Here is a 27960-nt window from a genome sequence, read left to right on the forward strand (position 1 = left end):
GCCTTCATTTGTCAGTGTGACGTCACCCACGCCTGCGACCTATCGCAGAAGTCCCGGCGTGAATACGTCACTAGGTGGGCTTTGAAGAGCGCTACACCATCTTTCTTGTGGGCGAAAACTCCCACAAGTGACCTTTATGCCACCGCTTTTAACAGACATGCAGAATCTTTGGAACTGAAGTTTTTTTAAATGTTGTTAGAAGCTGTATGTCTGCAAGGTCAGTAGCCTTAACAGACCGCGCTTCCCAGGATCCTTTGTGGGACGCCACGACTGTTAAAAGTGGAATGAGACTGCTTTTTAAAAAAATAGTTTTTATTGATTTTTACATTTTTATCTTCATCACAATAGCATCATCTCAAATATAAACACAAACCCAAATAGCCCCCTCCCCGCTACGACTTCCCTCAATTTCCTCTTCTGGTTTGCATAATAATTTCCCCTGCTTTTTGGTTATATCTTAATATTGTATTCTCTAAATTAGATCCTTTCTTTATTCTGTTTGGTAATTGTAAGTGTTTAGTCAAATCCAGCTAATGAGCTTATTTCTTTTTTAAAAAAAATTATTAAACAATATCAACAATTATCAATCCAAGGAATCAAATACATTATTTTTTCGCCTCCCCCCCCCTTTTATTTCTGTAAATACATGGTAATTGGTTCCCACTCCTGTTTGAAGTATCTATTATCTTTCTCTTTAATCTCTCAATTAATTTGGCCGTTTCAGCGTGGTCCATACATTTGTCTTGCCATTCTTCTTTAGTTGGTATCTTGCTGCTTTTCCACTTTTGGGCTAGCAGCTTTCAATGTATGGCGTGGATGTGATGCTTTTAGGGCCCAATAACACCTGGAGGGGCAAAGCAGTTTCCAGGTGCAAAACTGAGAGATGCAGCCAGGAAGTGCTGGTGGAAGATGAGACCTTGTCTCTGTTGATTGCAAGATAATTAAAAGCAACAAAAAGTTGCGTGGCAAATCTAACCACCTTTTTAAATTACGTAGGATTTGTGGCATGTAAATGTTAATGATAAACAGTGCTTTTTTAAATAGAAAAATGGGTGCCACTGCGTATTCTTGAGTACCCCCGGAAAAAATCAAGCTGCGCCGTACAGCCAAGGCACTGTGGAACTTACCGAGGCAAGATGTGATGGCTAAAAATCAAACCTTTTAAAGGGGCCTGGACAAATCCATGAAACGATAAGACTATCAACAGTTACTAAGCCCCCTGTCTGAAAATGCTAGAGAGACAAACCTGAGGGCTCATTCAGACTTTCTTTTGTGCCGTGCTTCTAGGCACAGACCCATGCTTTAAAACTCCACATCCAAGTGGTTTTGTTTTTAGTCCCAGCGCTTTCCCCAGGAAAACCTGCATTTTACAGCAATTGGGTCTTCCACAGATTGCTGTTTGGTCCAATTCAATGGTCAAATGCAGGTTTTCCAGGGGCAACGCAAAACCACTTGGGCCCACGCCTAGAAAGCACAGGACAACTGGAAAACCGTTTTTTGTTGTTACGAAAAGCCTGGGCAGATTCCCCCCCCCCAGCCCAAAAATTAGCAAACAAAACAAATGATTATAATTACCACCGTCTCATACTGCAAATTGAGTCAGGACACACACAAGACCTAATGCATGGGAGATCAGGCACTTTCTAACGTGTGGGTGTGGGTGGGTGTGACAGAGAGAAAGAGGAAAGAAAGAAAGAAAGAAAGAAAGAAAGAAAGAAAGAAGGAAGGAAAGCGGGTCAACGGTCTTTGTGCATTTGTAGCAAAGCATATTCACACAACCTCAGATCACCTAGAAAGACGTGAGGATGCTCGGATTCTTATCTGGCTCCCCCCCTAGTGGCAGTTCTAGGAACAGCAGCACCTAAAGGGTTGTTTGCTTTTGTGTTTGCTTAGCAACCGGAGGACTTGGAGATCCAGGAGGCAGGCACGATGGAGTGGGGTGAGGAAGAGGAGGAGAACGAGAAAGAGGCACAGGAGGTGAAGGTGAGACAGAAGCAAACAGCAACCTAGCAGAGGGCAGCTGGGGAGGCACTGGAGTAGATGAGAGACCCAAAGGAATGGTGGTCCATCCTGCAGTCATGTAGAAAGGTCCCAGATTCAATCTTTGGCATCTCCAGGTGAGGTTGGGAGCATGGACATAGCCAGGATTTATGTTAGGGTGGGGCAGAACCGAGTTATCTGTGATGCAATTGGTCAGTTACTTAAGTATTTTTGTTTGTTTACTTGATTGCCCCCCTGGCTACTCAAATGGCTGGGAGTGACCCTTATCCAGATCCCTGGAGAGCTGCTGCCAGTCAGTGTAGACATTACTGCACTAGATGGGTATGCCTTGGTGTATGAAGCCTCCCAGGTTGCTTCATTCATTTTGTGGTTGTTCTTTCTCCTACAGGAAGTGAAGATGTCAACAGTCTATTTGGAGTTCTTCCCTACTGCAGTCACTGAAGAGAAGCTTGAGGAAGCCCGGCAGAGAAAGATCAGTCGCATTTTTGGGGCTGCTAAGACCTTGCAACATGTTAAGAACCCCAACAAAGTGGGGACTTTTGAAGGGATCCTGCAGAACAAAATAGATGAGCAGTGAGTGCTGTCGCCCATTCTCCGTAATAGCACGTGGTGTTCTCACGTTTAAACTAAATTACTCCCAAGTTTTACCCAAGCAGATAGAAGCCCCTCCTTTATACGTGGTTCAGTTTGGGCACAACACCAAATTATAGTTTGCAGTCAGCAGGCAAACTAGAATCAGAAACAATTGTTTGCAGTCTGTTTCTAAACCATGGTTTATGTTGACTATGGATTGGTGTGATTTTATTTAATTAATTACATTTTTCTTCCAGGTTGTTCAAGGTAGCTTGCATGGTTTCCTTTCACTATTCCTCTGCTTTTGCCTTGCAAAATCCCTTTGAAGTAGACTAGACAGAAAGGTGGTGACTAGTCCCAGGTCACTCAGCCTTCCCAGTGCTAACTGGACAGTCTGATTCAGCTGTCCCCAACCTGGTGCCCTCTATATGATGCTGGACCCCCGTCAACTTTAGCTAGCACATCCAGAAGGCTGGGAAGATGGGAGTTCATAGTCCAAAAATACTCAGAGGGCTACAGTAGGAGCTGGAACCATGTCGTTGGACTCTGCATCCCATCAGCCACAGCCAACATGGCCATTGGCCAGAGATGATGAGAGTTATATTCCAGCAACTTCTAGAGCAGGGTTAGTCAACCTTTTTATACCTACCACCCACTAATGCAACTTTCTTGATGTAAAATTTCTTTACCGCCCACCAGTGCTTGATGGAAGGATTCAGCTTGTGCAGTAGAACCCCCTACCGCCCACCTAGAATCCTGAAACGCCAACTAGTGGGCAGTAGGGACCAGGTTGACAACCCCTGATCTAGAGGGCTATATGTTCCTCACCTCTGATATAGACTGAGTCACAGAAATTACTGAATAGTTTTATGGCTGAAGCAGAGTATAGTTTTTTTCAAGCTCTTTAAGATGGCTTCTAGTCAAGAAGTGGGTGGTGTGCTGCTGCTGCTGTGTTGCTGGTGCTAACAACTGTGGCTTTCTCTCTTTTTTGCATCTACAGTTGCAATAAAGGCGAAGAATACTTCTCTCAGAGGGAGTGGGAAAATGCTATCACCTGCTATACCAAAGCCCTTAACCTGGATCCTAACAAGGTAACAAGGTAGAGTTGAGAATTGTTCAGGCTCACAAGACTGAACATAAGAGCCATGTTGGATCAGACCAGAGGTCCATCTGATCCCGTATCCTCCTCCCCACAGCATTGAATGGGGTTCCTCTTAGAATATGGTTACCATATTTTTTTCAATGAATCCGAGGACCCTTTTTTTTTTTTTTTTGAAGCTGAGTAGCAACAGGGACTCAATAATGGGGATGGTGAGGCAAAAGACCCTGGGCCCAAGAACACATGCCTATTGTATAAAGGTGCAAAGCTCTTCTTTCGCACCCTGTGAAACATAAATGCGCAGAGTTTTTGAAAAACTGGGCAATGGCCGTCCGCCCGCCCGTGACTCCAGAGCCTTCCGCGATCTCCTTCCCCCTTCGTTTTGACAGATCAGGGGAGGCTTGGGAGTCACGGGTGGACGGTCGTTGCCCAGGAGGGGCCAGCCTGGTAGTGCAGTTGGCTCTGTCTGGCTTCAGAAGCTGCTTGCTGCCGTGGTGCCCGCCATTTTTCCTGCACCACAGCAGTGAGCAGCTCCTGAAGCCAGCCAGAGCCAACTGCGCTACCAGGCTGGCTCCGGTCTGCTGAGGCTGCCGCTGCCATGTTTCCCGGGGACAGATTTGCAAATCTGGGGACGTTCTGGGGACAGAATTTGTCTGGGGATAGATCTGCAAATCTGGGGACATTCCGGGGACAGAATTTGTCCGGGGACAGATTTGCAAATCCGGAGACGCCTGGTAACCCTATCTTAGAAGTCCATGAGCAGAACATGATCACAACAGCAGTCTCTTCACTTGTGAGTTCCAGCAGCTGACATTTGGAGGTCTTCTGCCTCTAATATGCATCCATTGTAGCTAGTAGCCATTGGTTAGCCTTCTTCTCCTTGATAAGGCTACCCCCTCATGTGCCAAGGAAGCCATCCACAGTAGATAATTCTGGGCTAGGTGGACGTGGCCTGAAGCTCTCCACCCTTGCTGCAAAACCCAAACTGAATCTGTCCCAGGTTGCCCAGACCAGGAGCGGACTTTTGTAATCTTTCGTAATATTGTGCTGTGAGCAGAGCCAAAATTTGGCACCCCCAAATAGAGCTTCTCAATTATGGATCTTTTCAATTTTGCACCCCCTCAGCCTGGCACCCTGTGCATGGGGAACCCCCTGCACTGCCCTAAATTTGGCCTTGCCCGGACCAAATTGGCATGCAGCCCTACTCCCAGTTGCTGAAAAGAGAGGTTGCTCCCGAGAAGTCTCTAAGGCAAGAGCTCCTAGGTAACATTCCCTTTCTGGGAGGGAGAAGTGCCTGCCAGGTAAGAGGCTGAGCCTTGTCTTCCTTCCAGTCCGGCATCGGGAAGGAGTTGGGAAAAGCAGGACAGATGTGGCTACCCTTGGTTTGTGTGTTGTATTTGGAAGGGTAGGGGCATTTTGACGCCAAGACAGTCCTTTTCTGCAGGTAGAACTGTATGAGAAGAAGGCAGAAGCTCTTCTCCAGCTCTGCGACTTCCAGTCTGCTGCATTACACCTCCAGAAGGCCTGTATAGTGTCATCACATCAGGAGGACATCGGATGCCGCTTTGCTTTCATTTTTCACGTCCAGGTAAACAGATAAAGATCAGCATCCCTCCACAGCTTGCTCAGTGCTTCCCTGCCACATCTCTGCCTCCCCTCCTACAAATGTATACCAGCATCACAGTATTGGTTTCCCCCACCCACTGAGAGAATCACATAATTGTGGTTTGACAAAGGGCCTGTTAGATGACTCTGTTTCACATGCAAAAGCAGAGCCAGAGTTGCCCAGTGAACTAGGGAAATGTGATTTCAAGTCCTGGCTTCAGACATAAAGCTAACTGGGTGACTTTGTGCTGGCTGGTGTTCATCATTTACACCTTCCTTGCCGGGTCATTATGAGGTTTAAATTGTGTGTGTGTGTGTGTGTGTGTGTGTGTGTGTATCCTGTGTTTGATTCTGGATATGAATATAATCGATAGAGAATCCACAGAGTTTTTGATACCATGCTTTTCATTTCTGGGGGCAGTAATATTTATTTCTGGGGACTGTAATATTGTGTAATACTACTTATTATCTGATATTTGCACCCTGCCTTTCTTCCATGCTGGAACTCAGGTTCAGTGCTGAAGCTACATACACCACAGTAAGGTAACCTCTAATTTAGGCTTGTCATACACCCGGAATTTCCCAGACATACCCAGGATTCTGTCTTCTGTAACAGCGCCCGGGCATATGGCAACCCATGTCGGAAGTGTAGATTTTTGTGTCCAGATTTTCACTTTTTGGCAAGGAAGCCAGCTTTTCTGGGTCATGTGGCCAACATGACTAAACCGCTTTTGGCGCATGGAGGACCGTGATGAGTGCCAGAGCATGCGGAAACACTGTTAACCTTCCTGCCACAGTGATACCTATTTATCTACTCACACTGATATGCTTTCAAACAGCTAGGTTGGCATAGGCCACAGTAGGGATAGCCTGACATCAGTCTTCCCTGACCAGCTTTATACATAAAGAGAGAGACAGCTATATACATAAAGAGAGACACATTCTACTAATCTATTTTAAATCTGCAAAGCAAGAGTGGGTACTCAGGATCTTTTGAAAGCATTAATAGAACCCTTCTATACGTTCTTGAAGCTACCAGCATGAGTTTGACTAAACTGCGGGAGGCAGTGGAAGACAGAAGTGTCTGGCGTGCTCAGGTACATGGGGTCACAAAGAGTTGGAAACGACTAAACAACAACAACAACAACACCTGAGTAAAAGGCTGTCTAGTACAGCTGCCTGTTTTCCATGGAAATGATGTGCTTGGGAAACCAAAAAGTAGGATATTTTGTAGGCCTCGCCTGCTCTTGTTCCCTAGTATTTGATATTCAGAAGCCTGCAGTGAATTCTGATTCTGGAGGTAGCTTATAGCCATTGTGATTAGTAGCATTGAAAAGCTTTATTCTCCTCCATGAACCTGCCCATTTCTGTTTTAAAGCCATCTAAGTTGGTGGCTTTACCTTGCTGACAAAGGTCCGTATAGTTAAAGCTCTGGTTTTCCCAGTAGTGATGTATGGAAGTGAGGGCTGGACCATAAAGAAGGCTGGTCGCTGAAGAATTGATTCTTTTGAATTCTGGTGCTGGAGGAGACTCTTGAGAGTCCCATGGACTGCAAGAAGATCAAACCTATCCATTCTTAAGGAAATCAGCCCTGAGTGCTCGCTGGAAGGACAAATCCTGAAGCTGAGGCTCCAAGACTTTGGCCACCACATGAGAAGAGAAGACTCTCTGGAAAAGACCCTGATGCTGGGAAAGATGGAGGGCACAAGGAGAAGGGGATGACAGAGGACGAGATGGTTGGACAGTGTTCTCGAAGCTACCAGCATGAGTTTGACCAAACTGCGGGAGGCAGTGGAAGACAGAAGTGCCTGGCGTGCTCTGGTCCATGGGTCACGAAGAGGCGGACACGACTAAACGACTAAACAACAAACAACAAGTTGGTGGCTGCCACCACATCTCATGGCTGTGAAGTTCACGGTTTTAAGTGTGTGCTGTGTGAAGAAGCAACTTTCTTTTGACTGTGCTGACTCTTATCTCACAATTCCTGTTAATTTCATAGTAAAAGTCTATGAAAAGCCAAAAATCTCCTCAAAACAACCTTGTGAGGTAGATTCGGTAGATAGATGGCCCAAGATTACCCAGCCTGCTTCAGGGCCGAGTGGGGATTTGAACCTGATTCTTCCCATCATAGCCCAGTGCTCTAACCACTACCCCTCGCCACATTGTGTTATTTGTTAGGTTGTGTTTATTTATTGTTTTCATTAACAGCTTTGGGCACCTAGTAGGTGGAACCAAGGGAGGGTATAGGTTTAAGCAGAGATGAGACTCTTAATCTCAGGGCCATGGCTTTGCTTCCCATGTTGGGCAAAAGAGTCACGCATTGCAGGGAGTTGGACTACATGACCTTTGTGGTCCCTTCCAACTCTAAGATTGTGTGCTTCTATGAAAAGTTAATGGACTATGGCACGATTCCTATTCCTTTCACCCTACCATTAGGTGGCGCGAGGCAGCCTCCTCAGGCAGCTGATTCTGCCTGAATTGAAAGGGCAGCGGGTTGTTTTGTTATTTAATTTATTATTAATGTATTGTTACTGTCAAGGATGGGGTCAGACATCAGGGAACTTATTTGTTTTTTTGCCTCAAGTGCCAGATTAACATGTGTACGATGTACCCGCACTTGGGGGCAAGAGGCCTACCTTGAAAAATATGCCACCCTGCTTCCAGGAGCTGAATGTCCTGGGCTGTGTTGGCTACTTATTCCACAATTTTATGATGGTTCTAGGTTTTTTTGCAGGATCTGATTTCTTTCCGCAGGCCCTGTAAGACAGAGTTGTTCCACCTGGCCTTTGGCTTAGAATCAATCCCCCCCCCCCTTTGTTTTTTCCCTTTCTCCTGTGATGAGACTGCATTTTAATGTTTTAATTGTTTTAATGTTCTATTTTAATCTTGTTTTTGAGTTGTATTTCAATCAACTTGTTTTTATTATTGGTTGTTAGCCACCCTGAGCCCAGGCTGGGGAGGGCGGGGTATAAATAAAATTTATTATTATTATTATTATTATTATTATTATTATTATTATTATTATTTTCAGGGCCAGTGTCTGTACGAGCAGTGCGCCTACCTGGATGCTCTCGAATCCTTCACTCGTGCCTCGGAACTTCAGCCTCAGAATAAGATTTATCGCATGAGGAGGTAACACTGGGTTTGCAACAGAAAAAAATAATATACAGTGGTACCTCGGGTTAAGTACTTAATTCGTTCTGGAGGTCTGTACTTAACCTGAAACTGTTCTTAACCTGAAGCACTGCTTTAGCTAATGGGGTCTCCTGCTGCTGCCGCGTTGCTGGAGCACGATTTCTGTTCTCATCCTGAAGCAAAGTTCTTAACCCAAGGTTAGTGGAGTCTGTAACCTGAAGTGTATGTAACCTGAAGCATCTGTAAGCCGAGGTACCACTGTACACATTTAGAAGCAGAAGAGTTTCAAGAACGATGGTGGGTCTCAGTCTCATCTGGCACTGCACACTGTATACTACTAGCCTTTGCCAACATGGTGCCCTCCAGATGTTTTGGACTATAAGTCCCATCAGTCCCTGGAGGGCACCAGATAGGCAAAGGCAAGTGTGCACTAAATTTAGGATGATTGAACAATGAAGGCTTTTATTTTTTAAAAAAGTATTCTATTAGTCTGGAATTTTAACAGATCATTACAGGTTGAGCCAACCTGGTGTCTTCTAGATGTTGTGGACTCCCAACTCCCCTCAACCTAGGAGAGTGCTATGTTAGCTATCCCTGTTTATTGCAAACAAAAAACAAATCCACTTTCAAAGTCTTTCTTCCTCCAGAGAGGAAACAGTAAATTAGAGTGCAAGAGATCCCTCTTGAGAGCCACATTTTTATCACCTCAAGGGGACCTGTTGCCACGCCAGGGGCAAGGGAGCATTTTTGTTACAGTAGTAACTGAGGCCTACTTTTCAGGGCCCCATCTAGACACAGCGCTATTCGTGAAATTATTAATTATTTATTAAATTTCTATACTGCCCTTCACCCAAGAGCACAGGGCTGTTTACAGTATAAAAACAAAACAAACAAATAAATAAATAGCATAACAACAAACAAAGCAATACTCTCCCTCCACAGTTTAAAAGGCCTTATATTGCTTAATTAGCCAGGTTGAAGAGAAACGTTTTTGCCTGGTGCCTAAAGAGATGAAAGTGTTCCACAAATGCCACTGCAGTCAGAGCCATCGAGCCAGGATTGGCATTATATGCTTAAAACATCTTGCGCTGGGGAGTAACCTGGCCACTGAATTCTGTACCAGCTGAAGTTTCCGAACCATCTCCAGGGACATCCCCACATATAAAGCAAGTGTTGCAGTAATCTAACCAAGAGGCAACTGTGCTTTAAAAAAGAAAAATAGTAAACAACTGAGATGGTCCCAGTGATCTGGGTGGGGCTCCTGTAAGGGGTAGTGGAGGGGATTTTTAAAAAAAAAAACATTACCTCCCACCATTGCTGTTCTGATCTGGATCTCTTCCCTCACCCCAATTATTCAAACATGCCACATGCTTTAGAAGGAAAGCTGACGAGGCCTGCTCGTCTTTTTGGGATGAGGCAGTTTTTCACCAAGTTAGCTTGAAAAGAATCTCACACACCAAGCTGGATTTTTAAGGGCTCTCTCACACACAGCCTCCAAAGCTGCTGCCCGCCTTTATTGAAGTCTCTGCAAAAGTCTTCTCTTACAATGTATCAGCTAGCAGATAAAGAATGTACAGTACATCACGCCCCCTCAGATCATGTTACATGGACCAATCGCTACATTGGCATGAACTGTTCACGCGTTGTCCATGCCCCAAGCAGCATCTTGCTTTGTCCAGTAAGAAACTTCTTTCCATGCCAATATGCATAAGCAACCATTTTCCTACATGCCCTCTTTTCTTTATATATTTAAGCGTAAATGAAAACAACTTTAATCAGCATCATACACGGAATTTGCTAAGCGTTTATATTGTGCCACATAAATCCTTCTAGTCAGCCCAGAGGCTGGACGTGGTTTATTCCACCAGGCACTGCATTGAGCAAGCAAGGAAGGTAAGCATTGAATGCAACAACAGAGAATTATAAATCCAACAATTAATGCAATTATAATCAACAAAATTTTTCTTAACCATTCACCATTAGGTAACCAAGAGAAAAGCCATTCCCATGGGTCAAAACCCTCAGGTGGATTCAAAGGATTATGAGCTATCATTTGTTCCAAATGATCAATTATTGCAGAAATATTGATTGATTGATCAGATATATACATACAAAAATGAGAATAAATCAAAGCACAAACTCCGCCTTTAGAGGCGAGAATAATATCTAAAACATAACGATTTTGAAGAGCAACATCTCTTATTTGTGACATTTCTGCGTTAATTGTCTTTAAAGCCAAAATAGTAGAATTGAACAAAGCAGCTGTCCAATTTGCCAACTTATGCAAATCACGGTAATTCATAGCTACACCTAAAGAGGGCAGAAGAGACCTAGCAATGCTTGTTTCAACATACTGAGTGATGGGAGATTGTGCTTCCTTCTTATTGCGCAGACGGATTGCTGGAAGCTTGTCCAGTTTATATATCAGAGGTATAACCACCCCTAAAGTACAGGTTCCAGAAAAAGCAGAGGGGATTTCTTTGTAGGCTTTTGTGCCACAAAATAACCATAAATCAGATTGAAGCAAACATGTAGTTCTGCTACTCTTCCTCATCCAATCCAACCAAACATAAAAATTTCTACACGCAGCTTGTTGATCATAAGTCATATAGGTTGTGACATTATTAACTAAAACTTGTGGCCTACCACTCATAGTGGTAACGTTAAGAAAACAAAAGGATCCATTAACATACTCATAAGTCCAATTACAAGAAGGATAATGACCTAAAAATTTCTTTGTATTATGATTAAAATGAAAGCAATGAGACGCTGTTTCTACAAGCGACAAAAACACAGGAGGTAAACTTAAACGACCATCATTCATATTATTACTAATCTTATATGAAGCATTTAGTGGAATACCATGCAATAATATGCCAGACCGCTTTGAATAAGGAGGAATATGCATACACACCCAACAATCAGAAAGATTAAGCATAGATGCAAACTGATTTATGTCTTTAACATAGGTATTATTACTCCAAATCTGATGATATATCTCAGGTTTTCTTGCTTTTTGTAAGGGAGCATCACGGCGTTGTCTTACAAAGTTTTTCAGGTGTTTCAAGTTGTGAGGTCGATGCCAAACTAATAGTTCGGGGGGGCAATAAGGATGAGAATGGTAGATCACCCCAATAGCTGCTTCAGAGCAACCTGCGTGATATTTCGTGGCTCGATTATTGGCATGTAAAAACCACAATCCAGAAGAGGCAACACAACCATTTTTGCAAACACAAGAGCCCATTTGCTGTAAATAGGCTACATTCACGGTTCCTTGTACTGAATCAAAATTCCAACCCCAGTTGTAGGTAGCAACACAAATGGGGTAGTCGTAATTGGGGAATAAAACCCAGGCAAGGCCAGTGTGGCGAGGACATCCTTCAAAGCCAGGCTCATTCCCCAGGCAAGATGCGACAAAACTGTACTGGTACTTGGTAATCAAAGTGGCTTCCCAGGGAGTAGGAGGGCCAATGCGATAAGGACGGAGATGGCCCTTCAGCATGCCAGGAAACACAGGAACAGCTGTGGAAGGCACGTTGGAAGGAACGTGGCGATGTCTCCAGCTGCAATGTGGATTGAGGTCAGATGGCAGATCTCCATCGGCAGACAGCGTGAAGTATGGTTTCAAGACGCTGGTGTCTTCTCGGGCGTCTCCTTGGGCGAGGATGGAAGCGCAACAGAGGAACGCCAAGGCCGAACACACCTGGCTGGAACCCATCTTGTCTCTCCTTCCACGTCAATGGCAGCAAATCCACGACCCCAGGAAATCAGGGAAGTTGGACCTTTCCACTCCGGGTCTGGAAGCAACCTGTAAGACACTAAAGGGTGCTGCAACACTTCTTCCCTCCTGAAGTGAAGCTCAGCAGGTATAAAATTCCTGTTGTGAGGATACAACAGATGATTTAAGGTGAATAACACTTGATGCACAATGTTAGGTATTTCAGGGACAGGAGCCAAACGACCTCCCAATTGCTTATTAAGAAGGGTCTTAAAAGTCAAATGGGCATGCTCAATGATTGCTAGTTCTGTAAAGCAACTTAATATCCCACAAAGAGCAAAAGTCAGAAAAAGCCTGAAAAATATATACAGAGCCGTTGTCAGTCTTCAAAGTATGGGGTTTTTCCCATAACAACAAAACATTTTTTAAAAAATGCATTTTCCTCTAAGACAAAAAATACACACGAGCCAAGCCATAAAAAAAATCGCTGTAAAAAATCCAGAGCCGAGAACAAAGAGGCTTTCGTTTCTCGGATTCAAGGCAACCTTGTCTGGGTACATTGATTTGCAACATATTTCCGGGAACAGAGCCAAAGAACGAAAAGGCAACATTTCTATGTACTGTGAAGGGGGAGAGGAAAAAAGGGTAAAACCTTTTTGTAAAATGTTTTCGGTGCGGCCTGTCTTTTGTGAACTGAATCACACAGGTGCCTCTGCCCCCCCCCCCATGGCAGAAGAAAAACCACTGCAAGCTTTTCTCAGGTTTTGTCCTTAGCAAAATTTTGAAACCCAATAGAGGTTACAGATTGGCAGGCCTTGAGCATATCTGCAATGACTATATTAGGAGTTGTCATCAAAGGGCGTAGCGCTTGTTTACAGTCTTCATTGGCATTGTCAAATGCAAGCTGACGTACAATCACTTCTTGGGCTGCCACATCCTGAACTTGCCTTTTAAGAGTGCCCCAATGACCCCCTCCCTTGTTTTTGTCATCTGGGACTGAAGCCAAAGCATCCTGAGTTGCGGCAACGGTGGCTTCCCAATACTGAGGATCCAGGGCCAATTGCTGAGCAATGGTAAGGAAATTTCCTCCTCCCGGCAGTCCATCGAGTACCTCAGCCTGTGTAAGCATGGCAGGGGCTGGAGGAGATGGCACAACACCAACAGCAGCGGCAACAGAGGAAGATAACTCTTTTATAAATTGCAAGTCAAATTGTTCATGTCTGTGAGGCCCTCCATCGGGGGCGGCTAGAGCAAGCACAGGGAAAAGATTAGGCATAGCAGAATCAAAGGCAATTAGCGGTGCAGCCGCTCGAAGAGCTGCTTGGAGAGGGGTGGACGAGGGGGCGGACGTGGCACCGAGAGGCCAGGAATGCAGAGGGAGTGCGGGTGGGGAAGCTGTAGGTACGGGAGGATCTGGAGCTTTCGAAGAGACAGAAGCCGGCAGGTCCAGAATTTGTGCTGTTGGCAGGCAGGGACACAAAAACACAGAAGGTACAGGAGGCTTTACCGCAAGGAGAATATTTGCAGGATTTAGAAAGGACATAGCCTTGTGAACTTGGCACCAAGCATGTAAAATTCTGACATCAATCTCTGGGTGATTTTGAAAAAAATGTCCTATTTTCTCCCATTCCTTCAAATCCCACGTACCATCTTGGGGATAGCAGGGAAAATGGGTGTCAAGAGCTTCAATTAAGGCTTTGAGATCAGCATCATTCACAACAAGATTGTTGCTGGCAAGAAGAAACTTAAGTTCATCAAAAAAATTCTTTTGTGGTGGTGAAAGGGACTGCCCCATGGTAGCAGAAAACGTAAGGGAGCTCTCACCTGGGATCCGAAGAACGGATGAAGGACGCGTCTGGAGCCCTTGCACGGGGCGAGGTGAGCGCTGAGAAGCAACGTGAAGTCCGAAGTCAGTCACACGGGGCGCCAAATGACGAGGCCTGCTCGTCTTTTTGGGATGAGGCAGTTTTTCACCAAGTTAGCTTGAAAAGAATCTCACACACCAAGCTGGATTTTTAAGGGCTCTCTCACACACAGCCTCCAAAGCTGCTGCCCGCCTTTATTGAAGTCTCTGCAAAAGTCTTCTCTTACAATGTATCAGCTAGCAGATAAAGAATGTACAGTACATCACGCCCCCTCAGATCATGTTACATGGACCAATCGCTACATTGGCATGAACTGTTCACGCGTTGTCCATGCCCCAAGCAGCATCTTGCTTTGTCCAGTAAGAAACTTCTTTCCATGCCAATATGCATAAGCAACCATTTTCCTACAGAAAGCTCCAATTTATAGGTGTGGTTCCTCTAATGAGGTCCATGCCTTCAGGGTCTGTGTCCCCCCCCCCACCTGCCTCCTCCTTCCATTCTTCCTCAGCAGGCCAGGTGACCTTTGCAGAACCCTGTGAGCACACAGGTTGAGATTCATGGCTTTGCTGTTCCTTTCTGTTTCGCTAGCATTGCCTGCCTCGCTGCCCTGAAAAAATACAACGATTGCCTTCAGATGGTCAATGAAGAAGTTGCTCAGGAGAGAACGAATCCAGATCTCTTTGTTCTGAGGGCTCGACTCTATCAGTGCTTTGGAAAGGTAAAGAGCTGGCCAGGTTGGTTTTCATTTGCAAGCAATGACCAGGTGGAGGAGCAGGTGATGGAAGAGCTCCCACCCCGACTCCCCGGGTCTTGGAAGACCACTTAACTATTTTTCTGCCTTATGTTTAATAATAATAATAATAACTTTTATTTATACTCCGCCCCCCCCCAGCCAAGACCGGGCTCAGGGCGGCTAACAACCAATAATAAAAACAAGTTGATTGAAATACAACTTTAAAAATAAGATTAAAATACAACAGTAAAACATCAAAACATTAAAATTCACAGGAGGAGAAAGGAAAAAAGAAAGAGAGGGAGGGAATCAAATTGGCTCCAAGCCAAAGGCCAGGCGGAACAACTCTGTCTTACAGGTCCTGTGGAAAGAAATCAGATCCCGCAGGACCCTGGTCTCATGAGGCAGAGCGTTCCACCAGGCCGGAGCCAGTGTTGAAAAGGCCCTGGCTCTGGTTGAGGCTAATCTGACTTCCTTAGGGCCCGGGACCACTAGGGTGTTGCTATTTATGGACCTTGAGGCTCTCCGTGGGGCATACCAGGAGAGGTGGTCCTGTAGGTAGGTCCCGTAGGTACAAGGGTCCTAGGCCGTTTAGCAATTAAAATGCACTGTGCATTTTACATGCAAGCATGTTTTTAAAAAACAGAATTTGAATGTTAATATAATAGGAAATAAAAGAAGCAAGAAAAATGCAGTTAAAATCAGCGTGAACAAACGATTCCCACTTCTTCTTCCCCTTTCTCTGCTTGCTTTGCTCCCATGTATTGACTCTGCTCCTTTCAAATATTCTGTCAACCTATTGCCCTGAGCAGCTGGTGCACCCGCTGTTCTTTGCATGCACACCTGGCCACGCTCTTCCACTGCCTACCTGGATGAAGCTCACGGGCCACTAGTTGTCCACAGTCCACTTTGGGAACCCCTGGATTAGATGATAATGGGTGATAGAAGGGTTGGGGTATCCCTTCAAGCCTGAGGGCCACATTCTTTTGTGGGGAGCCTTTCAAGGTCCATGCAATACTGGTGGGTGGCAAAATTGAATACAGTGGTACCTCTGGTTGTGAACGGGGTCCGTTCCGGAGGCCCGTTCGCAACCTGCAAGGAATGCAACCTGCGTCTGTGCATCTGCGGGTCGCAATTTGCCGCGTCTGCGCATGCGCATGATGTCATTTTGTGCGTCTGCGCATGCGCAAGTGGCGAAACCTGGAAGTAACCCTTTCCGGTACTTCCGGGTTGCCACGGGACACAACCTGAAAAAACGTATTATGAAGCAAACGCAACACGAGATATGACTGTAGAGCTGTAAATACCCATTCACTACACATACTCACCCCTGCCCCACCCTCCATTACTCTGTATCCTCCACCCAGGCAAAGACTTATTAGAGTACAGGGACACTTTACAGCCAAGCAAAGAGTGTAGAGGCATTGGGGGAGTTCTGAGGGCCAGAGGAAGAGAGGTTCCTGAGGTTCCCCACCCCTGGGCTGCAAGGACAATTACTGACCAGGTCTAATGCCACTTTTTAAGTTTCTGTGCCATTTCTGCTTGCTTCTCTATGGCTCTGTAAGTAACAGGGAAGAACATAAGAAGAGCCAGCTGGATCAGCCCAGAGGCCTGCCTTGTCCAGGTTTCTGTTTCCCACTGCAGCTAAGCAGGACACGAATGCAACAGTCCCTCTCCTGCTGTTGTTCCCCACCACCACCCCTACCCCGCTGCCAACAGCTGGTATTTAGAGGCTCCATGATCTTGGAGGTGCCATTTTGTGGCTAGTCGCTGCTGATAGGCTTGTCTTCCATAAACTGGTCATGTTTTATAAATTTATTTAGAAACTTCTAAGTTGGTGGGTATCACCACCTCCTGTGGCTATGGTGTAGATCTGCACCATAGATTTGAAGCACATCCCACACACATTTAAAGCACATGACTTCCCTCAAGGAATCCTGGGAACTGTGGTTTGTTGAGGGTACAGGGGATTGTTGCTCTATGAGGGGAGGAAACTACAGTTCCCAGGTTTCTTTGGGAGAAATGATGTCTGTTAGCTATGCTTTAAATCTGTGGTGAAACGGACTCTCTCGGAAGTGGGGGGACTCTCCTCCTTTGGAGATTTTAAAGCAGAGGTTGGGTGTCCATCTTGTCAGTTAAGGTTCCTGCATTGCAGGGCTTTGGGCTAGATGACCTTTGAGGTACCTTCCAACACTACAATTCTATGACCTGCCCCCACATGGAGTTTGAAGAAGAAACCCTCTTTATTGGATGAGCCCAGGTTCCAGATAGCATTCTGCCTTCTCCATAGGTCACCTTCTGTTTCCACAACCTCCAAGATGCCCTTGAGTTGGACCCAGAGCACAGCGAAGCTCTGCTGATGCTGGAGCGCTTGAGGAAAGAGGCTCAGAAGTTCAAGGAGCAAGCTGTGAGCAAGGCCGTGAAGGGAAACCTGAAGGCAGCCCTGCTGAAAATCAACAGGGCCATTGAACACAACCCCGTGCAGGCAGACTACTGCCTCTTCAGGTAACCACCATCTCAGCACGGTTTGAAGGCCTGGACCTCTCAGGGTTTTCCTGCCAGAAGCCTCTTCTATTTTGTGGCTTGAAATTATTGGAGGCAGCCAACCATGGTGCAAGAAGAAGCCTTTCTTCCGCCATTTTCTCAGCACCATGCATAATTTTGTGCACCCCTGTTCTGTGTCATGCCCCACCCCATTCCCCAAAAGCCTCAACAGTCTATGTTTTATTTGTGTTGCTGACAAACCATAGCCATTTCCTGGTGGCTTAATGTAGGCTCACAAGTGATCCATATGGTGGAATAGCTCACACAAGGCTTGATACTACTACTACTAATTTATTATTTGTGCCCCGCCCATCTGGCTGGGTTTCCCCAGCCACTCTGGGCGGCTTCCAACAAAGATTAAAAATACATTAAAATGTCACATATTAAAAACTTCCCTGAACAGGGCTGCCTTCAGATGTTTTCTAAATGTCAGGTAGTTGTTTATCACTTTGACATCTGATGGGAGGGCGTTCCACAGGGCGGGTGCCACCACCAAGAAGGCTCCCTGCCTGGTTCCCTGTAGCTTTGCTTCTCACAGTGAGGGAACTGTCAGAAGGCCCTTAGCGCTGGACCTCAGCGTCTGGGCAGAACGATGAGGGTGGAGACACTCCTTCGGGTATACCTAACCTCCCTGTAGATTTTTCAGAAGTGGAAAATACCTGCCTGAAACCCTGGATTGCTGCTGCCAGTAAGTGGTACCGAGTTATTCACCTGGAATAATGCAGCTTCCGTGGTCCTTCTGCCCAGTGCTGTTTCCTGCTCCCAGCTCATTGCTAGCCACCAGCACCCTTCCTTCCCTCCCTATTCTTGGGAACATAAGAAGCTGCCATAAGAACAGCCTGGCAGGATTAGGCAAATGACCCAGCTAGTCCAGCCCTTGTTCTCAACCAGATGCCTGTGGGAAACCTGCAAGCAGGACCTGGGCACAAGTGCATTCTCCCCCCTCCTGTGGTTTCCAGCAACGGGTTCAGAAATATGGCTCCCTCTAACTGTGAAGGCAGAGCAGAGCCATCTGGCTGTCAGCCCACTGCTTCATGAATTTGTTTAATCCTCCATGAATTTGTTTAATCACTGCCTCCTGTGGGAGTGAGTTCCACAGTTATGTGCTGCATATTTTCTCTGTTCCAAGTCTTCCAACATTCAGCTTATCTGGGTGCCCATGAGTTCTGATGTTATGAGAGAGGGATAAAAACTTTTCTCTATCCACCTTCCCCATGCCATGCATAATCTTCTGCCATGTCACCTTTTACTTGCCTTATACAGTGGTACCTCTGGTTGCGAATGGGATCCGTTCCGGAGGCCCGTTCACAACATGAAAAGAACACAACCCACAGCGGCACGTCTGTGCACGCGCGGGTTGCGATTTGCCACTTCTGCGCATGCGCGTGACGTCATTTTGCGCTTCTGCGCATGCGCATGCGCAAGTGGCGAAACCCGGAAGTAACCCTTTACAGTACTTCCGGGTTGCTGTGGGACGTAACCTGAAAGAACGTAACATGAAGCGGACGTAACATGAGATATGACTGTATACCAAGACAGACCTTTGATTCACAAAGCTCAGCACTGTCTTCACTGACTGGCAGAGGCTCTCCATGCTTTCAGAAAGCAAGTCTTTCCGAATCCTACTTGGAGACGCCGGGGATCGAACCTGGGGCCTTCTGCATGCAAAGCAGGTGGTCTGCCTCTGATCCACAGCCCCTTCTCCCAAGGAGTTATATTATTGTGATCCCTTCTGCAGGGGAAACATCTTGAGAAGGCTGAGAGACTTTGATGCAGCCATTGGCGATTACCTCAGAGCCGTGGAGCTCAGCCGAGAGGAGGATGGCAGCAAGGTTTGCGTGGAGGCCCAGAAGCAGGTGCTCCTCACCTATAACGACTTTGCGGTACATTGCTATGACAAAGGCTTCTACGAAGAGGCAGTGCTCCTCCTTAATAAAGCCATCACGGGGGAGAAAAATGAGAAAGGGCTCTATGTCAACAGAGGAGGTGAGGGACTCGTGTATATTTTCTAGTTCTGTGTAGATGTAGGTGGGAGCACAAAAATGTGATGTTTTTGTGGGTGCTAGATCTCACTGAGTAGCTCAGCTTTTAATTTTGATGGAGCAAGTTAGGGCTGCAAAGACTTCATTGGAATTGTGTGAAATGGTTTTTTTTTATTACTATTCATTTTATATCACCCTTCAAAGAGCTTAAGGAAGCACCTATGCTTTTCCACCCTTCCATCCCATTTCAATACAAAAACTCTGTGAGTTAGGCCAGATGCCAGACAAGGCCCTCAGCTAAATAAGATTCCCAGCAGCCAGGGAGTGAGCCTTCCAACTCCAGGGATAGCAGAAGCAAAATAAATCGTGCAGATAGGCTTCATTGGCACAATATGTGTATGCAGCTTGAAGGATTATGTAGTCCTTGGAGCACAGTTTGGATTACTATGAAACAGAATTTAATTGGTTATTAAATAAAATAATAAAATAAAATAAAATAAGGACAGTAGGCACATCTCTGAGTTCTCCTCATGCTTAGTAGCTAAGAATCTGGAGAGAATCATCCTGCTGCATCAGGCCAAAGGTCCATCTCATCGAAGTGGCTAGCAGGGTGCCTCTAGAAAGCCCTCAAGCAGGGCATGAAAAATGCCCCCACTCCTGCCAAGCAGCTGGCATTCATCAGCGGCTCTACTTCTGACTGAATAAGCTCTACACCACCCGTACGCCTCTATAATATTCTGCCCCCCCCTTCCCTATAGAGCCCCATTTGAACAAGAGGCTCATCTCCTCTGGATTGAATTTGTGGACTGTAAGGTCTTTGGGGCAGGGAGCTGTCCTCTTTTTCTTTGCTTCAAGGCAGAAACTTGCAGCAGTTGTCCAGGCTTTACCATCTCTGCGGGGGATTGAACCTGTGGCTTTCTGCATGCAAAGCAGGTGCTCTGCCACTGAGCCCCACAGCTCAGCGTATGTGTCTGTATGCTGAAAGCGCCTTATGAACCAATAATTAAAATAACAGAAGAAAACAACCCGTGCTTGCTGCCGGTGAATTCTTGGCTGTTCTCCTTCAGACTGTTTCCTTAAACTGGGTGAGCTGAATTTTGCAATGGCGGATTATCAGCAAGCCCTGGATTTACAGCCTTTCGACCCCAGTCTCCAGAAACGCGCAGCTTGGTTGTACGATGAGATGGGGCTGCAGGAGTTCAGGGAGAGGTATGCTGAGGTTGGCGGGATGCAGTAGGGGGGCAACCCAGGGTCTTTGGTGGTGGACCCAGGATCTTCTTCCCTGAAAAGCACAGCACTGGTTGCTCAGACCACATCTAATATATAGCACATGCATATGCTATGCAAATCTCTATCATGGGCCTGTGCCCTGAATCCTTTAGGTCATCTTGCGGTGCCCCTGCAAACGGCACATTTACCAGAAAGCTCCTGGGGTGCAAGTAGATAAATAGGTACCACTCCAGCAGGAAGTTTCCGTGCGCTGCTGTGGTTCGCCAGAAGCGGCTTAGTCATGTTGGCCACATGACCCAGAACACTGGCTCCCTCGGCCAATAAAGTGAGATGAGCGCCGCAACCCTAGAGTCGGTCACAACTGAACCTAATGGTCAGGGGTCCCTTTACCTTTACATTATGACTGTACTGGAAAGGGTTACTTCCGGGTTTCGCCGCTCTTGCATGTGCAGAAACGCTAAATCTCGCTTTCGCACAACCACCAAATCGCACCGTGCACCTGTGCAGATACGGCGCTCCAGGTTGCGGGCTTTTCATGTTGCAAACGGGCCTCTGGAATGGATCCCATTCGCAACCAGAGGTACCACTGTACCTCAAGGACGAACTCTCCCCATATTAACTGACCTGGACCCTGAGATCTGAGGCCCTTCTTCGTGGGCCCCCCTCAACAAGAGATCCGAAGGGTGGCAACACAAGAACACACCTTTTCTGCAGTAGCTTCCCATTTGTGGAATGCTCTCCCCAGGGAGGCTCACCTGACATCTTCACATATATTTAGGCACCAGGCAAAAATGTTCCTCTATAACCAGGCCTTTAATAATTATAATAAAGTAAGCCAATATGCCAACAGGTGTTTTCTCCCTGCTTTCAGGCGATACCCACAGGCCGAAGCATACTTCTCCCAGGCTATTGAGAATAACCCACGTGGGCTGAGGTATTACATGCACCGAGCCAAGACCCGCCTGTTTCTGCAGGAGACAATGGGAGCCAAGGAGGACCTTATTACAGCCTTCCTGCTGGACCCCACAAGGGAGGAGGTACCTGCTGCATAACAGCGCCATCTTCATTAGGCCTTAATGCAAAGCCTCCCCTCACCCAGTCCTGTAATCAGGGGCAACCTGACACTGCCCTCGGACAGGCCTCTGGAAATTAGGGGAAGGGGGAAACAGACGGGCAGGTGAGCAGGAAGGTGTAAAGCAAGGGGGAGGCAAGGAAAATTGATTGCTGTTGCTTTTTATTTTAATCACGGAACTCCATGAAACGTACCTGGGGTTCCTGAGCAGTCTTCTATCATTTCAGAATGCTTGCTGCATCCATATGCCTATAGGGAAGGGAATCTTTCCTCTACCTGAGCACAGCATTCAATAATAATAATAATAATAATAATAATAATAATAATAATAATAATAATTCTATTTATACCCCACCCTTTCAGGATGAGAACAAAAATAACGCAGCAGCAGCAGGAGGTACCTCAGGTTAAGAACAGTTTCAGGTTAAGAACGGACTTCCAGAATGAATTAAGTCCTTAACCAGAGGTGCCACTGTAAATTAAATAAATAAATACTCAGAGGAGAGCAACTAGGATGATCAAGGGTCTGGAAACTAAGCCTCACCATGAGGAACAGTTGAGGGATTTGGGCCAGTTTAGCCTGGCGAAGAGGAGACCGAGACGAGATAGGATAGCCATCTTCAAATATCTCAAGAGCTGTCACATGGAAGAGGGAGAAAGTTTGTTTTCTCCTGCTCCGGAGGATAGGACCTGAACCAATGGATTCAAATTACATGAAAAGAGATTCCGACTAAACATTAGGAACAATTTTCTTATGGCAAGAGCTGTTCAACAGTTGAATAGGCTCTCCTTCAGTGAAGGCTTTTAAATAGAGGTTGGATGGCCGTCTCTCAGGGATGCTTTAGTTGAGATCCCTGCATTGCAGGAGGTTGGACTAGATGATCCTTGGGGTCCCTTCCAACTCCCCAGTCCTATGAGTCTATGTGAAATGCATTGAACGCTGTAAGCACTGTATAGCCACCAGGGATAAGAGTAAAAAAAAATTAAAAAAAAATCCATTCAGTTGAAATCACTTCTCTTCTTTCCCCCTTTTTTTCTTTTTCAGGTCCACAGTCTGGCCAATACTTTGTTTCCAGGAGAGCCCATACAGTCTGCCCTTGACAGTAAAATTGGAGAGTTTGCTAAAGCTCTTCTGGACCGGAGGCTAAAAGCTTGCCCAATATTCGAGGCCTCAGCCAACCAGAAAAGGTACTGCAGTGAGCACAAACATGGTGCCATAAAACCAGGCTCCTCCACTGGTGTCTTGGGGTGATTTTCACCCTGTGCAAGTGACCACCTCAAAAGGAGCCATTGTTGCTACAAAAAGGATTCTTTCCTGATTGCCGTATGATCACGTTGTGTGCAGTCCCCTTGTCCTTAGTCCCTCCATCTGCCAATATGGGAGGGGCATGAAACCTTACAGTGGGGGTAGCCAACCTGGTGCCCTTAAAACCCCCCCCACATTTTATTCATTTTGTTAAGAAGTGCAAACAATAACGGAAAGAAATAAAACAAATAATAAAAAATGCAAACCGTGGAGCGTCACAGCCTGGAAGGACAAATGTACAAAGATGCAGCACAGCTCTAGAGGGATAATAAAGTTTTGACTCATACAAAGATTCCCTTTACAAATAACGAAGATGTGTAAAAATGAAAGTAGTCTCAACCTGTAAGATCCATTATTGGGAATAAAGGTTCTAAAAAGTCTCAGACAAGCCAGTTGTTTACATATATTGGTGACATTGCGCAACTGAGTGCCACCCAGTATTTGTGCAATAGTAAAAAAAATCTGTCATTCAAGTTCTGTCCTTAATTTCTTTTGGTTTATGAGATATATTTTCAAGAAGGGCAGTTTGCCCTAATGTGCCAGCAATTGAAATTGTTATCTTCCAGTATTTGGCAATGGAGCCCATGGCTGCTGCTAGGAGATGAGAGGTTTTTTTTACTTTTCTAGTCCATTCTGTTTCCATCTACAGCCGTGGTTCCCAAAGTGGGAGGTGTCTCCCCTTGGGTGGGTGGGAATTACTGGGGGTGGGGGCTCTAAAAGGTAAGGGGGTGGCAAGGAGTGCTGGAGGTATAAATGACTATCAGACCTTGAAAAGCTGGCATCACTGAATCAAGTGAATAAATTATGTTGAATTAATTAAACTATATAGTTTTAATTGGATTTATTCAAGTAATCATGCATTTATTCAAATAAATGTGCAATTAATTGTTACTGTTTTGAATCCTATTGTGTTCTAATCTTCTGGATAATGTTATTTATGGGATAGGGGACACTAGAGATAAGTTTATGGAACCAAGGAGGCAGTGGCCCAAAACATTTTGGGACCCACTGACCAAAGGTGCTAGGTGGAAAGATGGAGCAGTTATCAAAGATATCTCCACAACATTTTATTCCAAAATTCATCTACCTTGGGGCAACCACCATAAGCGTTTTTACAAGGATAGAGAAGCTCTACCCAGCCAAATGTTGTTGGACTACAAGTCCCATGAACTCTTGCCAGTATGGGTCAGTTGTCAGGGATGATGGGAGTCCAACAACATTCAAAGGGCTTCACTGGTTACACCTGCCCTAGAGGGTGTTTTTAAAGATTGCACCTATATGCTTGTGAAGTGATTCAAACACTTGAAAGCATAGTAATGATATTATGATTATGATTTCCAGAAGGCCTCTAGTCTAGTCTATGCCCCTCTCACCAGGAGAGGGGAATGGCATAATGGTACCAAAGATGCATGAATGAAGCACAGGACAGAAAAGCAATGGATGTTCAAGAAAGATTATATCCTTGAGGATCTGATGTTTTAAACAACTGGGAGACAACCTTTAGCTCTCAAAGGTCGTAAGTGCTGGTGTCTGCAAAGTGCAGCCTGCATGGGGTAGCATGTAGCCTGTAGGCCTGAAATCTCCAGTGCTAATATTTTTGCATTTCCTTGCTATTGCCTTTGGCATGTCCTCCTCCACAAAGCTTATGTTTTGCTATCTGCCCTTTTCCACCCTCCCACAGTTCAGAGTTAGAAGGAAGTAGTTCTCCCAAAGATTTCTACATTCAAAATGATGAGCTAGAAGCACCAGAGGAGGAAAAGAGGAAGCAGGAAACAGCTGCTGAAGAGAAAAGTCTGGATGAGAAGATGGCTACCTGCCTGAAGAAGTCTAGCATGGTGAGGGCTGTAGCTCAGCAGCAATGCAGGTTCAACCACCAGCATCTCCAGTTAGGGCTGGGAGACAGCTCTGTCTGAGACCCTTGGAGAGTCATAGTCAGTCAGCATAAGCAATACTGAGTTAGGTGTATCAGTGGTTTGACTTAGTGTAAGGTAGCTTTGCTCCCTGTGTTCCTGTGTCTCAGCAATCAGTACCTACTAGGGCAGTGGGAAGAACCTTTTCTGGTGCAGCTGAGATAATTCATTTGGTTCACATTACGGAGATGTAGATTTTTACTCTGACTTGGTTGGCGGTCTAGATTTGTGGGAGTCTGCTCCACTGTTGAATTAACTCTGACTTTCAGAAAGCTCTTCATATTTAGTTGGAATATCCTTTCTTGTGACTTGAATCCATAGGTTTGGGTCCTACCCTCTGCAATTGGAGAAAACAAGCCTGCTCCATCCTCCATGTGACAGTCCTTTAGATATTTAAGAATGGCTATCATATCACTTCTTAGTCTCCTCTTTTCTGGGCTAAACATACCCAGCTCCTTCAACTGCTCCTCATAAGGCTTTGGTTTCCAGACCACTGATCACCTTGGTTGTCCTTCTCGGCAGACGTTCCAGCTTGACAACATCCTTAAACTGTAGTGCCCAGAACGGGACACATACTTGCCAAGCTGAATGCAGCCTTCAAAAGACCAGGGCTGGCTATGATCCTTGAAGTATGACATAGAAATTTAATAAATAAAAGGCCTGGACAGGCAGCACAGTACAACTGAGGCACTTGCCTATTATTAATATAATCCTTCCAGGCTTTTCTGCTTGGTCTGGTGGACAGGCAAGTGGCGATAGTGGAGAAGCTTCTCCATTTAGCCTGGAAAAAGAGAAGTTACAGAGGAAATGAAACAGTGGTCCTCAAATACAGTGGTGCCTCGCAAGATGAAAAGAATCTGTTCCGTGAGTCTCTTCGTCTAGCGGTTTTTTCGTCTTGCGAAGCAAGCCCATTAGCGGATTAGCGCTATTAGCGGTTTAGCGGCTATTAAAGGCTTAAGGGATTAGCGGATTAGCTGCTAAAAGGCTATTAGCAGCTTAGTGCCTTAGAAAAAGGGGGTGGGGAGCGGGGGGAAAAACCCAGGAATCGCAAGACATTTTCGTCTTGCGAAGCCCATAGAGAAATTTGTCCTACGAAGCACCTCCAAAATGGAAAACCCTTTCGTCTAGCGGGTTTTCCGTCTTGCGAGGCATTCGTCTTGCGGGGCACCACTGTATCAGAAAGCTGTCAAGTGGAAGCTGGAGCAGGCTCACCCCCTATTGCTCTAGAGGGTTAGAACAAAGAAGGAAATGGCAAGGAAGCAGAATTCAGCTAAAAACTGAGTGAGTTTGGTGAGCACTGGGAGTAGATATTTAAACAGTGGATGCTCGGGTTGCGAACGTGATCCGTGCGGGATGCACGTTCGCAAGCCACAGCGGCGCGTCTGTGCATGTGTGGGTTGCGATTTGGCGCTTCTGCGCATGTGCAAAGCACGATTTAGTGCTTCTGTACATGCATGACCCCCGAAACCCATGGTACAGAGCTGGAAGTAACCTGTGGTACAGAGCTGGATTCTGAAGAGCAGCTGCTGGGTGACTCCAAGGTCCATTCCAACACTATGATTTAACTGTTGTGGTCTCTTGCACTTTTTGCAAAGCTGCAGAAGGCAGCCAGATCTACACTGACATTTCATGCAAAATGGTGCTGCATCTCTCTGGCAGGTAAACAAAGAGCTTAAGGCAGCGCGAGAGAACACGTCCCTGGAGCCTACCACTGTCCGCCTGGACCCTTGCCCTCACCTGCCTGAAAAGGAGCACTCAGAAGAACCTTACAAGTGGCGCAAGTTCAGCCAAGGCATTGGCCACTTTTAGCTCATATTACAACCATTGCATTTCTTTGCAGTCTCATCATAAAGAGGTAGACATGAACCAGGCTGGCTGAAGTTCCAATGCATTTACTTAAAGACTACAGCCACCAGTTCTGGCAAGCACATGGTGGCGTGGTATTAATCACCAAAGTGGGGTGTCTTCCATTCCGTTCCATTGATAGGATCCCAGTCCACAAGACGTCCGCCAGCTGCTGGTGCAAAACTTACCATGGGGCTACTTCAATTCTACAATGAACACTTTTTCTCAGGTACAGCAGTAGTTATTTCACAGCTCCACATACCTACTTATGGAGGAATCAGGAGCAACTTAGCAGTTGTGGGCCAATCTGTTTTCCCCCCCTCAGATAAATACGTGAACACTTAGCCCTGCCTTGTTCTGCATATATGGATTGCACACAGCAGCACTTTTTGTCTAGTGTGGTATCAGTTGAGCGAGCCCTCTTGAAAACAAAACTTATTCTGCCATTGCCATGTTTAGTCTAGTCTAGGAGCTATCACGTTCACTGCAAGCACATACCAGTATTATTTTTTATGTAGCCAAGGCCATTACAAAAAAACATACTAACGCAGAATGGCTGTTTGAGCCTTGACAGCTGCAACTGTGTCTTGTAGCCCCTGTGCACTAAAGGTAAATCAATACCTTCTGAGTAGCTCAAGCCCAGTTTTGGAACAAAATAGGTCCTGCATGTAAGGGTCCCAGACACCCACACAGCTTGTCTGCAGATTATTGCAGGAACAATAACTTTAAAAAGGGAAATTTATACAGGAGCCTTTAGCAAGACAAAAATATAGGTTTGGGCTGATTTACTGGTAAACACTCTTAACTGTTATGCCTATTCATAGACCTCCCATCTTGAAAAGATGCAAATTGTCTATTCTTAATTTGAAATAAAAAACAATTGTGAAGGTCTCATTTTAAGGAAGTTCTTAATATAAGATTTTAAAAATATGTAAGGTGTCATTATAGGAGCTTCTGTCAATGGTTTTCCTCTTCCTCTGAATATACAGAAAAGGCTTGTCTGTACCACAAGCCTTTCGGAGAGAAAGTTGCAGAGGCTTTTTGCCAGTTACTAAGTGGCAATAAATTGGGAGACTGAATGTATTCTGGTTTGGATCTAGGATTGCACAAGGAATCTTTCCCATCTCCTCCTGCCCCATGGTGTCTCTGAAAAGCCTTGCCAGAGAGTTGGAGCGGGGACCCACTAAAAATATGTCTTGTATTGTAATGGGGCTTGATTTGGCAAGAGAGAATCACCCCAAATGGAATGGTAGAGTATCTTGTCATCTGATAACTCGCATTTACGTAATTCTAATGCACTATTCTTGCAGGATAGTGACTAACGCACACAGAAGCTCGGTGA

General features: G+C 45.7%; 1 protein-coding gene across 4 annotated transcripts; it reads left to right on the plus strand.

Moving 5' to 3' along the window:
* The first annotated feature begins 128 nt into the window (after positions 1-128).
* TTC16 (tetratricopeptide repeat domain 16) lies at positions 129-27505 on the plus strand. Of its 4 annotated transcripts, none has more exons than XM_083423073.1 (14): positions 129-191; positions 1894-1983; positions 2390-2574; positions 3575-3665; positions 5118-5261; positions 8310-8410; positions 14585-14714; positions 17020-17234; positions 19012-19259; positions 20323-20464; positions 21357-21522; positions 22603-22745; positions 24545-24698; positions 26433-27505. In XM_083423073.1, exons 2-14 carry the CDS (start codon positions 1930-1932, stop codon positions 26580-26582), a joined length of 1923 nt encoding a protein of 640 aa, XP_083279199.1. In that variant the 5' UTR covers positions 129-191; positions 1894-1929; the 3' UTR covers positions 26583-27505. The 4 variants fall into 4 exon arrangements, with proteins under 4 accessions (XP_083279199.1, XP_083279198.1, XP_083279197.1 ...); XM_083423072.1 differs by lacking the exon at positions 129-191 and adding an exon at positions 233-420; XM_083423071.1 differs by lacking the exon at positions 129-191 and having other exon boundaries at positions 1737-1983.
* Positions 27506-27960: the final 455 nt, after the last annotated feature.

The sequence above is a fragment of the Podarcis tiliguerta genome (genome assembly GCF_965153285.1).
Source record: "Podarcis tiliguerta genome assembly, chromosome: Z".
Lineage (NCBI taxonomy): Eukaryota > Metazoa > Chordata > Lepidosauria > Squamata > Lacertidae > Podarcis > Podarcis tiliguerta.

What these genes read in the sequence shown, in the direction of transcription:
- TTC16 (XM_083423073.1), top strand. Translation starts at nt 1,930, where the DNA reads ATGGAGTGGGGTGAGGAAGAGGAGGAGAACGAGAAAGAGGCACAGGAG. An exon ending in TTAACCTGGATCCTAACAAG is followed by an intron (nt 3,666 to 5,117) that starts GTAACAAGGTAG and finishes CCTTTTCTGCAG; the next exon opens with GTAGAACTGTATGAGAAGAA. An exon ending in GCAGACTACTGCCTCTTCAG is followed by an intron (nt 17,235 to 19,011) that starts GTAACCACCATC and finishes TCCCTTCTGCAG; the next exon opens with GGGAAACATCTTGAGAAGGC.